Genomic DNA, 15,096 nt, shown 5'->3' with positions numbered 1-15,096 from the left:
GGTGACTGGGGGTTGGGGAGGGTGTCGCTATCCTTAGCAGGATGGATTTGAATTATATAAACTCTGCTAGAGGAAACATTAGTCCTGAATAATACTCACCGGGTTTCACAATGCTCTGGAGGGCCTTAACAATGGGATCATATTTCCTGTTGTCTCTTGGGGATTCCTGAAAATGGAATGGAATGAGAAAGAAAACCTCTACCACTTTGACCACTGCTCCTCAACTTTTGACTACACAGAACTCTGTCCAACGTTTGATTAGACATTATCACCATTCTGTCAAGCTTTCTCAATTGCTTGCAATTGGTCGGGTGCTTGTTGTGCCTTAAGAAGGCCAAGAACATTGTGGAACTTGTTATGCCTATGTAAAAAATACTTTTGTAATACCACTGCGTTTTTGGAAAATATACTTATTTAAATCTACTTGAATATTGTTTTTAGGGGATACTTTTTGCAATTGTGACAGAACCTTTATACAGATTTCTACCCCTGAAACCCTAATCCTAAATGAAAATGTCCAAATTGGGCCCAATTAGCCATTTTCCCTCCCTGGTGTCATGTGACTCGTTAGTGTTACAAGGTCTCAGGTGTGAATGGGGAGCAGGTGTGTTAAATTTGGTGTCATCGCTCTCACGCTCCCTCATACTGGTCACTGGAAGTTCAACATGGCACCTCATGGAAAAAAGATTTGTTACTCTACATAAAGATGGCCTAGGCTATAAGAAGATTGCCAAGACCCTGAAACTGAGCTGCAGCACGGTGGCCAAGACCATACAGCGGTTTAACAGGACAGGTTCCACTCAGAACAGGCCTCGCCATGGTCGTCCAAAGAATTTGGAGTGGAAGAGGACTCCAGTGGCAACCTGTGAAGCTCTGGTGAACTCCATGCCCAAGAGGGTTAAGGCAGTGCTGGAAAATGATGGTGGCAACACAAAATATTGAAACTTTGGGCCCAATTTGGACATTTTCACTTAGGGGTGTACTCACTTTTGTTGCCAGTGGTTTAGGCATTAATGGCTTTTTTTACACTGTTATACAAGCTGTACACTCCCTACTTCACATTGTAGTAAAGTGTCATTTCTTAAGTCACATGAACAGATAAAATCAAATATTTACAAAAATGTGAGGTGTGTACTCACTTTTGTGATATACTGTATATATATAAAATTAGTTGATCCCCTGCTGATTTTGTATGTTTGCCCACTGACAAAGAAATGATCAGTCTATAATTTTAATGGTAGGTTAATTTAAAATATGTCAAATATGTTTTAAATTGATTAGCATTTTAATGAGTGAAATAAGTATTTGATCCCCTCTCAATCAGAAAGATTTCTGGCTCCCAGGTGTCTTTTATACAGGTAACGAGCTGAGATTAGGAGCACACTCTTAAAGGGAGTTTATTACCTGTATAAAAGACACCTGTCCACAGAAGCAATCAATCAATCAGACTCCAAACTCTCCACCATGGCCAAGACCAAAGAGCTGTCCAAGGATGTCAGGGACACAATTGTAGAGGCTACACAAGGCTGGAATGGGCTACAAGACCATCCCCAAGCATATTGGTGAGAAGGTGACAACAGTTCTCACCAAGAAGAAATACAAAGAAACACAAAATAATTGTTAATCTCCGTCGGTCTGGGGCTCCATGCATGATCTCACCTCGTAGAGTTACAATGATCATGAGAACGGTTCTGTTCTGTTTCTCACAGTTCAAATAAACCTACCATTAAAATGATAGACTGATAATTTCTTTGTCAGTGGGCAAATGTACAAAATCAGCAGGGGATCAAATACTTTTTTGGATCTTAATTTAATTTTTTTTAATTAAGAGACCACTGCACCTTTTTTATACTTTCTGTTCATCACTCAGAACTTTCTTTTTTAACTTTTTTGGAAAGGAAAGAAAAAGGTATAGTGGTTTCTTATTTTATTTTTGAGCTGTATGTGTGTATGTTTAAAAAATATAGAAATATTAACCTCATAGAAAAATCCCAGGACTGCAACTCCGGATGGGTCTTTCAGCGCATCTTCTAAATTTGAGTATTGCTGTTTAATGTGAACAATATGCAGCTGTAAAAATAGAATCAAAACAGACATATTTCCAATATTGTCTTTGCAGCACTTTCAAACATTCATAAGAGATCAGTTTAATCTGTGATCAGTTTGTCATAGGATCTGTTTCATATGGGATTAGTTTATGCTTTATCTGGGATCAGTTTCTCATAGGATCTGTTTCATATGGGATTAGTTTATGCTTAATCTGGGATCAGTTTCTCATAGGATCTGTTTCATATGGGATTAATTTATGCTTAATCTGGGATCAGTTTGTCATAGGATCTGTTTAATATGGGATTAGTTTATGCTTAATCTGGGATCAGTTTCTCATAGGATCTGTGTCAAATGGGATTAATTTATGCTTAATCTGGGATCAGTTTGTCATAGGATCTGTTTCATATGGGATTAGTTTATGCTTAATCTGGGATCAGTTTGTCATAGGATCTGTTTCATATGGGATTAGTTTATGCTTAATCTGGGATCAGTTTCTCATAGGATCTGTTTCATATGGGATTAATTTATGCTTAATCTGGGATCAGTTTGTCATAGGATCTGTTTCATATGGGATTAGTTTATGCTTAATCTGGGATCAGTTTGTCATAGGATCTGTTTCATATGGAATTAATTTATGTTTAATCTGGGATCCTTCTCTGTTAAATCTGGGACCAGTATCACCCTGCTTAGGTGGATTAACACTGATAAGAAAATGTAAATATTTGTTTCGTTTTTTACCAAATGAGTTGTTCCCTTTGTGATATTAGGCTATCTGTGTGTGTGTCAGTAGTATGGCTTTACCTCCATGGGGTACTGCTCTCCGTCAATGGTGTGTTCTGACCCTGGTCCTCCTTTATTGCCCCAGTGTAGATGGAACTGCACTGCCTTATAGGGCATCTCCAGGTCTCCACCAATCACAGAGGCATTGTGGGGCAGGGTCACCTGGACTGATACGGTGAAATAAAAACAAATCTCACAACACAGTACCATAGCGTGTTGTAGAAGTCACTAGAACTCTGCAATGTCACCTGGACTAGAATGGATGAATGCAGTGGAAATCACACGACCAAGCTTCACACAACAATCCATAAAATCAAATTATTTACATTCAAATCAAACCTGGTTGAGTTCAGATTCTAGATGTGTGAAAGGATTTCACATTAGGGTTCTGGTCTAAATTATACAAACCATAATGTCCAATGTTTTGGATCAGGCTTTCAAAGGAGTTCTGGTAATTTTCAAACTGGAGGGGCGTGAGACGCTTGTCTGTTAGAGTCTTCCTGTGGACGATGTTGATAGGGGATTGGGCTTTGCCATCACACGCTTTATCAGCGATGGGCCACATCTCTGGTCCTATGCAGAGACAAGATGTTTAAATTGATATTAGTCTTACGCTAACTAAAATGTAGCTGTTCCAGAGCCCAGTCTGACTCTTTCCTCGTTCTGTCACCGAGCTGAATTCCCTTTCCTCGGCGAACAGAACTTTGATTGGTTGCCGTGTATGCTAACTACGATCTTGATCACCAGGGTTGTCTAACCAATCAGCTGCAGCCACAACCGTGGTTTGGACCCAGTTAGGCTGCTTCGTCCTCTGTCTCCCTCTGCAGAGGGAGTGGCATCCTGTTTGCGGCAACTACACTGCTCCATTCATCACTGGACCCATCCAAGGTCTACCACCTGTGGGCTACAGCCCCCTGACACTCATCTATCACACATGTCATCACTATTTCTTATTCTCCTGTGGCGTTGGTCTGTGTTGAGGCTGGAAATAAACCATCTGGAAAACTATGGTCCAACTCTTGACACGTGGTGCATTCATGTTGTCCAGACACAATTCTTTTGACATTTTGGTTTTGTCACCACATCAAACTCACCATTACATGGACTGGTACAGTTCTCCTGGGACTGGTAGCACCAATCTGAAAGAGCGTGACAAACATCAGTAGACCACATGGTTAATCAACTTAAAAAAAGCAACCAATCACAAACATTTGTTGCTTCATACCTGGACAACAATGCTAAAGGCTGAGTGCCCGAGATATAAATGTGATTTTCCTATTTAAAAAATAATAATGTTTACATATGCTGTGAGATTCCACCAGGCTGCTGAATGACTAGGAGGTAATAACGTCCTATAACTCTTTCCTTGAAGGGCAGAGATGCAGTGGGAGGAGCACAAACCCCGCTATGAGTCACTAAGTGCCAGAAACATTCAACCCAACATCACATCAAACATTTAATGGTTGAATTTGAATCTTCAAGCACCAAGACAACTTGTAATGGCAGGAAGGCATGATTCTGATGGTTGTCCAATAACTTGATTCACTTATGAGCAAAAGGAACAAGGTCACCAACAGTCATCGTCGTGAATCTTGTTTCCAGAGTTTCCCGAGAGAGCAGGAGTCAGCGAATATTGATCATAAAACATTTTATAATTTTTCTTCTACAGATCGGAGTATTTCTTTTGGCTTGATAGGAGTTGGGTAGCGTGGAGGATCAGGGGTTACATCGTAATATTACCTCTTATGGAAAGATGCATCCTGTCCCTGTATTTCAGTGAGACCAGGTTGCCTGTTCTCAGGAGTCCCCAAGTGATTGTAACACCCTAGAGCCCCCTGCTTGGGTATAACAGAAGATCTGAAACATATACACCATGCAGGGATGTGTTATCTTCTTGATCTGCTAGATTCGTCCAAGGAATGTTGAAGCCAAGGGACAAGAACTGATTTAATGATCCATTTGCAGTTTCGCTTTGCTGGCCATGTGTTGATTCATGTGACTTAACATCACAGGGGTCATGTTTGTTTTGAGAGATGTATTTCACAATGGTTTTGTTTGTTCTCACCAATTTCCTGCTCACAGACAAATATCTACTGCTATCTCGCAAATGAGAAACACACACTTTCTTGAAAGATTAATAGGGGGAGGGTCCCCCACTATGTGTCAGCCGTATTGTATGAGGACCGGAGGAGTTTCTCTTCCTTGGGCTGAAGGAAGTGCCTGGTTTCTTTCTTTTCTGCGATAGATTGGTAAGCCCATTTCCCCTGTACTGGTGAACTCAAACTAACCTGAAAGGATTTGGGAGATCACAGTGTACTGTGATAGTGGACCAGATATTTTACCAGAATATTTGGCCACTGGCTGTAAAAGTGGCACTAATTGAGATAAAGTGGGCCCTGAAAACAGTGACAATTTTTGCCACGTCATCTAAACCACCTGATTTTAAACTTGCAGTTTTATGGCTAATGGAGGTATGTGATTGGACTCATGGATTATGAGCATATATGCAACACATTACCTGCCTTCCATTATCCAACCACTGTTTAAATCTGTGGCGAGAATTTGATGTAGGAGTTAAACCTCCGGGTTCATGTCCATTCTCAAGAAGCCTGTGGCCTCTGTTAGAACTATAACAACCAATGAATGTAAATTCCAAGAACAACCGATTTGTGTTTGTAAAAGAGATTTCAATATGTATTTTAACACAGGAGTGGTGTGGTGTTCATTGCCTAAAAACCCACACAGTGTTTTTCAGGAAAATTACCGATGTTGAGCTGGCCAAAAATGGGTATATCCCGAATAGCCATTTTTCAGTTGACCAATAAAGAACCTGACAGCTGGTTCCATAGAAACTGTTTTCCAACAATGACATGATGTCACAGGAATGACAAGGCCCATATTGAAAGTGCCAGTGGAAACCGGTCTTTAGACTTGTATTAAATGAGACCTAATCAGATTTCCGTGCTTACAGTTCCTGTCTAACCACAAGGTGATCGGCAGACCTTGATACCGCTTTGATCTTAAGACCATTGCAGAGCAAAGAAAAATCAAACAATGGGTTTCAATGGGGCTGAACGCACTCCCAGGGCAGCAAGGCTTTTGAGCGGCCGAGAAATAGGAAACTGTCAAGTGAAACAAAAGCCAATGAAAGAAAAATAAACAAAACTGCTTGCAGTACAAAAAAAAAATTACGATATTAGGGTATGTTAAACAAAGGCAGCGAGAGATCGCTGAGGAGATGTATGTCTGTCTTTGTGTACTTCAGCTCTGGTGTGAAGGTAACATACATATTTTAAAATTGGTTTGCATTCGTGAATTAGCCAAACATTCAGCTTGCAACGCCTTGCAAGTTCTTGCAACAATTGTTTCACGTAGTTTTTGTGAATAATTCGTTTTTAATGATTTTTATCATTTATTATATTTTAACTTTGTCCAAATCTGTGGTGTCAAGTCAGTCCTTCAGCTCCTTCAGTTCCTTGAGACAACGATGTTTACGAAATTTCACCCTCGACATTGCAGAGCTGCATGGTATACTGAATCTAGAGGTTTCAAAGCAAGGCATGAATATATTGCACATCAACATAATCTAAAACTGACATAAAAGGGGCTGGCACAGCTTCCTTTCAATTAATGTCATTCAACCAAATTACAAGGTATTTGTAGAAAGGAATTATGCTGTGTAACAGAATCATTTCTGATAGTAATTTTAGATCAACCAAACCTAGTGAAAAGCATATACCTTGTTTTATTTGCATTTAGCACCAACCTAAGATCAAACAGGGACATTTGTACGAATTGGAAATTAAAACATAAGTGTACAAGCGACTGTGCAAGAGAAGGAGATGTGTACAGTTCTGTGTCACTGGCACGAAAATTTTTTACAGTTTCTCACTGAATTACAGATTAATATACAGTTGTGCTAAAAAGTTTGCATACCCTTGGAGAATTGGAAATATACACTCACCTTCAGAACTGCATTAATTCTACGTGGCATTGATTCAACAAGGTGCTGAAAGCATTCTTTAGAAATGTTGGCCCATATTGATAGGATAGCATCTTGCAGTTGATGGAGATTTGTGGGATGCACATCCAGGGCACGAAGCTCCCGTTCCACCACATCCCAAAGATGCTCTATTGGGTTGAGATCTGGTGACTGTGGGGGCCATTTCAGTACAGTGAACTCATTGTCATGTTCAAGAAACCAATTTGAAATGATTCGAGCTTTGTGACATGATGCATTATCCTGCTGGAAGTAGCCATCAGAGGATGGGTACATGGTGGTCATAAAAGGGATGGACATGGTCAGAAACAATGCTAAGGTAGGCCGTGGCATTTAAACTATGCCCAATTGGCACTAAGGGGCCTAAAGTGTGCCAAGAAAACATCCCCCACACCATTACACCACCACCACCAGCCTGCACAGTGGTAACAAGGCATGATGGATCCATGTTCTCATTCTGTTTACGCCAAATTCTGACTCATCCATCTGAATGTCTCAACAGAAATGGAGACTCATCAGACCAGGCAACATTCTTCCAGTCTTCAACAGTCCAATTTTGGTGAGCTCGTGCAAATGGTAGCCTATTTGGTTTCCTATTTGTGGAGATGAGTGGTACCCGGTGGGGTCTTCTGCTGTTGTAGCCCATCAGCCTCAAGGTTGTGCGTGTTGTGGCTTCACAAATGCTTTGCTGCATACAACTTGGCCTTGTGCAACAGTATGGATGATATTCTGTTCACTATAGGCCTTGTTGACCCATCTCCAAACATAGCGTTTATGGTTGTGACCATAAAGCTCTATTTTGGTCTCGTCCCTCCAAATTACAGTGTGCCAGAAGCTGTGAGGCGTGTCAAGGTGTTGTCGGCATATTGTAACCCAGCTTTTTTGTGTCATTGGCACAGTAAAGGCTTCTTTCTGGCCACTCGACTATGCAGCTCATTTTTGTTCAAGTATCGTCGTATTGTGCTCCTTGAAACAACCACACCGTCTTTTTCCAGAGCAGCCTGTATTTCTCCTGAGGTTACCTGTGGGGTTTTCTTTGCATCCCAAACAATTCTTCTGGCAGTTTTGGCTGAAATCTTTCCTGGTCTACCTGACCATGGCTTGGTATCAAGAGATCCCAGAATTTTCCTTTTTATGTCCTTTTCCATGACCTTATTACGCAGGTCTTTTGACAGTTATTTTCTGCTCCCCATGGCTCAGTATCTAGCCTGCTCAGTGCATCCATGTTAGAGCTAACAAACTCATTGACTATTCATACACAGACACTAATTCCTGTTTAAAAAGCCACAGGTCTGGGAAATTCACCTTTTATTGCTTTTTTCACCTGTGTGTCACCTTGTGTGTCTGTAACAAGGACAAACATTCAAGGGTATGTAAACTTTTGATCAGGGCCATTCGGGTGATTTCTGTAATCATTATGATTTAAAAAGGAGCCCAAAAATATGATCACTATCCTTAAATAAAATAAGAAATGTACACGATCAGTCATATTTTCTAAATCAAATGCCAAAATTTCACAATTCCTACCAGGGTATGCAAACTTATGAGCACAATTGTATAAGTAACCTCCATGGATTTGGAAGGTCACAGTATACTGTGATATTTGGCCATTAATATACAGACTGAAAAATAACACACCAATAAGTTAACCCTTGGGAACACATTTGTGTCTAAGAAAGGCTTTGGCCATGTCATTAAAAACATCCAGGTTCTAGTGGCAGTAATAGTACTAATTGCTTTACATCAAAGCCTGGTTGGGCCTTTAAATATAGTTGTATATGTCTTTTAAAGGTCAAATAGCTGTTTGCTCAAGTAAGTGAAAATAAAAGGGAGGTCAGTGTGGTCATGGCTCTGTCGAATCCTCTGCGTTGTCTGGCACTGTGACAAGCTCCTTGGTGGTCTGAGAAACTAAGCCATCTGACTGAAGACAATGCTACCGGGCAAAACACTGACCACAATGGCCGTTTGTCCTTGAACTCACTCTGTTTTTCTTGTTAGGGGAGGGAGAGGGAATGAATCTGCCTGACATGTTTGTCCTTGAACTCATCCCGTTTGTGTGCTTGCCTTGTTTGGAGCAGGAGACATAATGAATCTGCCGCCTGGGCACTGCTCAGTGCAGGAATGTTTCATGTTTCAGTTGGGGTTGGTCATAGTGTACTTGCCGAAATATACATGGCTGAGGTTTTTTAGTCACATTATACAGCTCCAGAAAAATTGAAGAGACCACTGCACCTTTTTCTTTCCTTTCCAAAAAAGTCAAAAAAGGTAGGTTTTGAGTGAGGAACAGAAGGGTTAAAATTTAGAGACCGCAAATTGAACGCTTCTGTTCCTCACTCAAAACTTTCCTTTTCAACTTTTTTGGAAAGGATAGAAAAAGGTGCAGTGGTCTCTTAATTTTTTCCGGAGCTGTATAAACTAACTTAGCCATTAGTGTTCTCTCAGAAACACTTACATTAGACACTGGATGAGAGCTGTGGAAACAGCTGTATGTCGCTGTGTGGTTTTATTCTAGACATGCATTCAAGCCGTGACACAGTGAATTCTTATAAAACCTTTAAAGGCTTCTAAAAGTTAAAAACTGAATTAGTGTGCTTTGATTACTTCTAGATTTCTTGTTCTCTATCAATTGTCCTGTTCTTCTTGTCCTATTGTGTTATAGCAGAGACAGCTTGTCAGTGGAGTGGAGGGACTCATTGGAGGTGTATCCATGAGCTGGCTGTCTTCCCTAACGTAACAGTAATGTAACTAACGTAACATTAAGGTAACAGTAATGTATTGTAACAGCAATGTTATGTTCTCTTTCAATAAGGTGTTGTGAGAGTACTACCAGCTCTGCAGTCTTCAGAGAGTCATAAGTGCATGTAATGGTGAAGAGCGTCATAAAGTCATCATTTGATTGTACAGTATTTAAATTGTGTGTCAAAGATCAAAGTCTGGTTTTCACCTTTTGTTTATCTATGGTTATATATGAGGAAGGCTGAATTTTTTATTAAACTATTTACATGCATTACTCCTTTAAGTTTGGAGATTTTATTGCATTTATACTTTTGCCTTTCAACAGTGACAATACAAAATGCATCCTTATACACGTTGAAGTTTTTTTTTTGAAAAACATGTATAGATCTAGTTAAGTTTTACTGTAATTCGTTTTTTTTCACTTAAGCTATTTTTGTCCTCCCTAAGACATAAGACATATTTGTAAAATATTTAACAAAATTATAGCCTTTAGCCTACTGAGATCACACTTTTATTTAGTAAGATCTGAAGAAAATCAACTCACTTGTTCCAGTACAGGTTTTCATGAAGGATGCCAGAACAAATGGTAGGATGAGATGCTGCTGCATTTTTGACTGCTCTCTGACAGGCTTATTAAGTGATATCTATCAATGCATGTGATCACAGACTTCTTCCAAGGAGGAATATATCATTCAACTCAACAGGTCACCAACAGGCGTGCTATGGTCCCGCCCCTCTGCCATTACTTTTAGTAAACATCCCAACCAATAACATATCCTTTAACAGCTTTTTGATTGCTCACTGGTTTACCCAGAGTATTTCCTTATATGAGAACATTTTACAATATATTGTATATATCGATTGATGTCTCCCATGCATTCTTCATTCAGATCTCTGTTTACACATATAAGATCTGATCACAATCACATCACCTCTGTTAATCGTCCACACCTGTATAAAAACATGGGCACTAAAAATGTGGTTAAGAACGAGGTATAATTGGGATATAAATGACTCTACTACAAACAGAACACCATGCAGTTGAGATGGCATCTGATTATAAAACCCAGTCTCTGATCATTTCACTAACCCTTCAGGTCCAGATTGTCCTCACCAGTATATAAACTCACAGTAACTCATCATGACTGGTGAAGACATTTTGCCAGTCCTCACTTACATTAATTGCTTTTCAGGCTTATGGTTAAAGTTACAGTTATAATTAGGTTTTAAGGGGGTGAGAAAAGATACTATTTTAATTGGAAATCAATTATCTCCAAAAAGTATTTGCCTCTAGCTAAAGTCAATCAAAAATGAATGTGTAAATAATGATTAACTACTGAATTAAGCTATTCAATGCAAGATTGGAAATAGCGCTTTAATAAACTTCAGTTGTTTTGAAATATTTCAATAAGATGAAATATAGTTGTGTGTTAGTAATTTATGTGAATACCTACAGTACCAGTCAAAGATTTGGACATACCCATTCTAGTGAATGAGTGTATCCAAACATTTAACTGGTGCTGTATATGAAAGAAGTGGGTCTATTTTAATACAATTAAGGAAGTATACTAAATACTGTTGATGCCTAATCTTATTTAATTATTGGCCAATTAAATTTACTTTTAAAATGCCATTTGGACATACTCCTTCCACTTGTGTATACTGGCACCATTCTTGTATGAGCAAATAAATGGCTACGAAAAACAAGTTTTTCAACTTACACTCAACATATGAGATCACAGTACTGTAAGGGTTCCCTTCAAACTGTAATATCAGTGCCTCAGAGTTTGATGCATTTAAACTAGGATACATTTTTTTTTTACCAAAGTCTCTCCTCAATTCCATGTTGTCCAATTCACTGGTCACGCAATGATGCCACTAAATGCAGTTTTCCCATCACATATTCACAAACCAAAACAAGTATATTTACTGAAATGAGCCAAAGAGGATATGCATAAAGGTGAGAGGATATGGCACTGCCCCAATAAGTTGAACAACCAAGAGATTTTGACAGGTTTGACAGACAAGGCCTCAACACTAGATCACACCGCACTCTATTGACAGTGTATACTGACGCACTTACACGTTTCCGCTGCAAATTATTAACTAGACTACCTGACAAACCTGAGGAAAAGTAAATCGAGTTTATTCTCTCCTGACACGATCTCTTAGCCAATAGTGTCACACCCAGTGGACTACTTCAAAAATGGCGGAAGGCCGCAAAACAGTTAACCATAATTACTTCCTGCGCCTCATCGTCACTGCTCCTTCCTCCTTTACGATTCGGAGGGGTTGGGTTAAATCTTGGTTACAGACCTTGTTGGACCGTTGGTTGGACCTTCCAATGCAGTGACAGAGTGAGCATTACACAGGGTGACCAAAACCAAAGACATCCAATAAGCACATCACTCAATTCAATAAAACGCAAATTTCTAATGAAAACGAACTTCACAGGTATCACTGAATGAAGGGTCATTGGGACAAGGTTAGCGGAAATAATCTAGGGATGCTTTTTCCATGAACCAAACACTCCCTGATTATGGAATCAAAGACCCATATACGGGTTAACAAAGCCATATATTTAGAGTTAAGACACTGTGTTACCAGCAATAAAATGCATTTACAGCACATGACATTTAATGGTGGCCGACTCCCCACGGCGAGACTGTTAAATAAGGGTTCTCCACAGCTGTATTGACAGTGGAAACAGAAGAGGTTCCCATAAACATGGTCAACATTAAAGTGACCATCCGATTACACGTGGCTAAGACACTTCGAGAACCACTGGACCGACACGTTCTCTAAACTCTCTGAAGACAGGCATGGGGTTCAGAGACGCACAGGGAACAGGGAACTGTGATTGGTTGTGAACTGGAGAAAGTGAATACGTCACATTTTGTCAGATTAAATTTATAATTGATCACATTCATTTTTTTTTTTTTTACAATTGATGAGACTATTTGGCCAAGCTATGCTTGGCGAAAACCAGGTACAGCTTATTACCCAGCAAATTCCATGAAAGCGACCCAATCCACACAGCCAAAACAACACGAATGGCTTTAGGACAAATTCTGTGAATGTTCGAGTGGCCCTGCTAAAGCCTGGACTTGAAACCCATTGAAAATCTGTGGGAAGACCTGAAGATCACAGTTCAGCAAGGCTTCCAGTCCAGTCTGACAGAGCTTCAGAGGACCTACAAAAGAATGGGTGAACCAGCCAAATCCAGCTGGTAGAGGACTACTCAAGACAAAGCTGTCTCACCAGATTACTGAAGGATTAAAGGCAGAGATGGGGACAAGTCACACATGGTCAAGTCCAAGCAAGTCTCAAGTCTAAACCATCAAGTCTCGAGTCAAGTCTCAAGTCACAGTTCAGATAAATCAAGCAAGTCAAGTCAAGTCAAGGGTTCACCCTAAGCAAGTCAAGTCGAGTCCTTATAAGTTTCAAGTCAAGTCAAGTCACAGTACTAAAGAGATGAACACACACACACTGTCCTCTGTTTCTGACATGCGCTCGGTGCGAAGCTCGATTTCAAAATCAAATATTTTTCTCCTCCGCGGTACAATTTTTTGGGGGGACGAAGCGGAGGGATCTTGAATCAGCCTGAAGGGGTTGTATTCGCTATAACAACCGCCTCGCTATACCTTATCCCGCTTATTACATGGATACCTACCAAATACATCTATAATTTGACACAAAATATTGATTTCAAAAGGAATTTATTGATTTAAAAACGATTGTATTGCTTCCTCTAAAGAAAAGAGTCCGTTCCGTCTCTGGTTAAAATCCTGCTGCGTCAATTGCAACGCGCTGTGTTTTTCATGGCAACGGTCTGTTATCAAGAAATAACACGCATTCTGCACTGGAATTCAGCCAATCCATGTAATAAGGGCTAATAATAACAACCTTATAAACTAATTATTGTGACTGAAAAATTGCCTAATATGTAATTACGTTGTAATTATTCTTGTCTGTAATAGTAAAAAAAAAAACTCTTCGAAATGTTTAGGTGCTAGTAATCACATCGGCGCCTCCATGTTAGCCTTTCATGCAGTAAAGTTAACTGTTATGGTGTAAGCACAATGCATTTTAGTTTGCACACGCAGTCCACAAACACTTGAAAATGTCCACATTTAATACAGACATTATAGCCTACGTGTAATAATATACATGCCCGCTCATTTTAAGATGCCCATCAACATTAAAATTCAGGCTATGCCACTGTTATAGTCAAATTCCCTTACATCTATTTACCAGACGTATTCAGTAATGATAGTGGTCACATTTCTAACAAGAAAAAAAACAAACATAATATGCAACCAAGGCCAAATTATGACAAACAAAAGATTAATTACATTAGTAACTTAATCGTTATAGAGTGAAACTGAATATAAAGAGATTACTTTCTTACCTTTCCTTGTGGTTCTTAAAATAACGAATGAAATTTGACGTTGTTGCATATTTTGCATCTGGCAAATCTTTTTTTATTCACACGGTCCAGTTCAAAGTCTTTGTATCCAAACGATACTATTTGTGGAGCTCGACCGCGGTATGAATTGTGCAGCGTTAAAGGCACATACGCTGATTAGTGGTGCTGATGTCACAACATATAAAATAATTTTATTGCTGTTTGATTATTATAAGTTCAAGTCATTGTCGAGTCTTCCACTTCAAGTCAAGTCTCAAGTAACTTGTTCTCAAGTCAAAGTCAAGTCAAGTCATTTCCATACTTTAATCAAGCAAGTCACAAGTCCTGAAAATTGTGACTCGAGTCAGACTTGAGTCAAGTCATGTGACTCGAGTCCCCCACCTCTGATTAAAGGATCTTAATGGTTATGTACATGAGCACATGAGTATGTAGTTTCATTTAACTTGAATTGGCACAACATTCTAAAAAGGTATTTTTGCTTTGTCATTATGGCGTATTGTGTGTAGATATCGTTAATGCGGAAGTTGTCCAGGACACAGGTGAAATTTGTTCTTGGGCCTAGAGTCAGTTGTTGTTTTGGGTGACGTGTCGGTTGTTTTTGGTGACATGTTTTTTGAAAGCTTCTGGTGTGCCCCACAACCACAGGAGAAAGACATTGTGGCAAGGTAATTTTAGCTAGGGTACCTAATGGAAAACATCACATCGGTTGCAAAATTAGCAAAGTACATATTAACTTCTTCTTTGTGGCATGTCATCCCATTTTACTGAACAGCTGTTGAATATTCAAGTAAAAAATAACAGATATGAGACCAGGAAGTAAATAACACGTCTCCCGAAAGCTGGTTGTGGTTTAAAAAGATATATATGTATTACCCCCAAATGTCATGAGGGGAAAAAAAATTGATTACCCCCAAATGTCACATTGGGAAACTTCTCAGCTACAAGCTGGAAACATGATGATCTGCGCAAAAAAAATGTTGGGGTCTGGAGTTGTAAAAACATTGTAAGATGTAAATGTTCACAGCCCCGACTCTTAGAATATAAATAATAACTGGAAGTTTCCACAATTACATAGTCAAAACGAAACACAGAACGAAGAGAA

General features: G+C 39.5%; 1 protein-coding gene across 3 annotated transcripts in view; it reads right to left on the bottom strand.

Moving 5' to 3' along the window:
* LOC105006826 (carbonic anhydrase 4) overlaps nt 1-10,249 on the bottom strand; it is a 32,103-nt gene extending 21,854 nt beyond the window's left edge. For 2 of the 3 annotated variants that reach the window (XM_020047831.2, XM_020047830.2), the window contains exons 1-6: nt 10,110-10,249; nt 3,924-3,968; nt 3,238-3,402; nt 2,851-2,996; nt 1,978-2,070; nt 100-166 (exon numbers count right to left, since the gene is read on the bottom strand). In XM_020047831.2, coding sequence (XP_019903390.2) covers nt 100-166; nt 1,978-2,070; nt 2,851-2,996; nt 3,238-3,402; nt 3,924-3,968; nt 10,110-10,173 — 580 coding nt within the window. In that variant the 5' untranslated portion in view covers nt 10,174-10,249. The remainder of the gene's footprint in view (nt 1-99; nt 167-1,977; nt 2,071-2,850; nt 2,997-3,237; nt 3,403-3,923; nt 3,969-10,109) is intronic. The other variant, XM_020047832.2, reaches the window with a different exon arrangement.
* Between the last annotated feature and the right edge of the window lie 4,847 nt (nt 10,250-15,096).

This window comes from Esox lucius, chromosome 7 (genome assembly GCF_011004845.1).
Source record: "Esox lucius isolate fEsoLuc1 chromosome 7, fEsoLuc1.pri, whole genome shotgun sequence".
NCBI classification, from domain to species: Eukaryota; Metazoa; Chordata; class Actinopteri; order Esociformes; family Esocidae; genus Esox; species Esox lucius.
The sequence above is the reverse complement of the archived record's forward strand: the minus strand, read 5'-3'. Positions and strand labels throughout refer to the sequence as shown.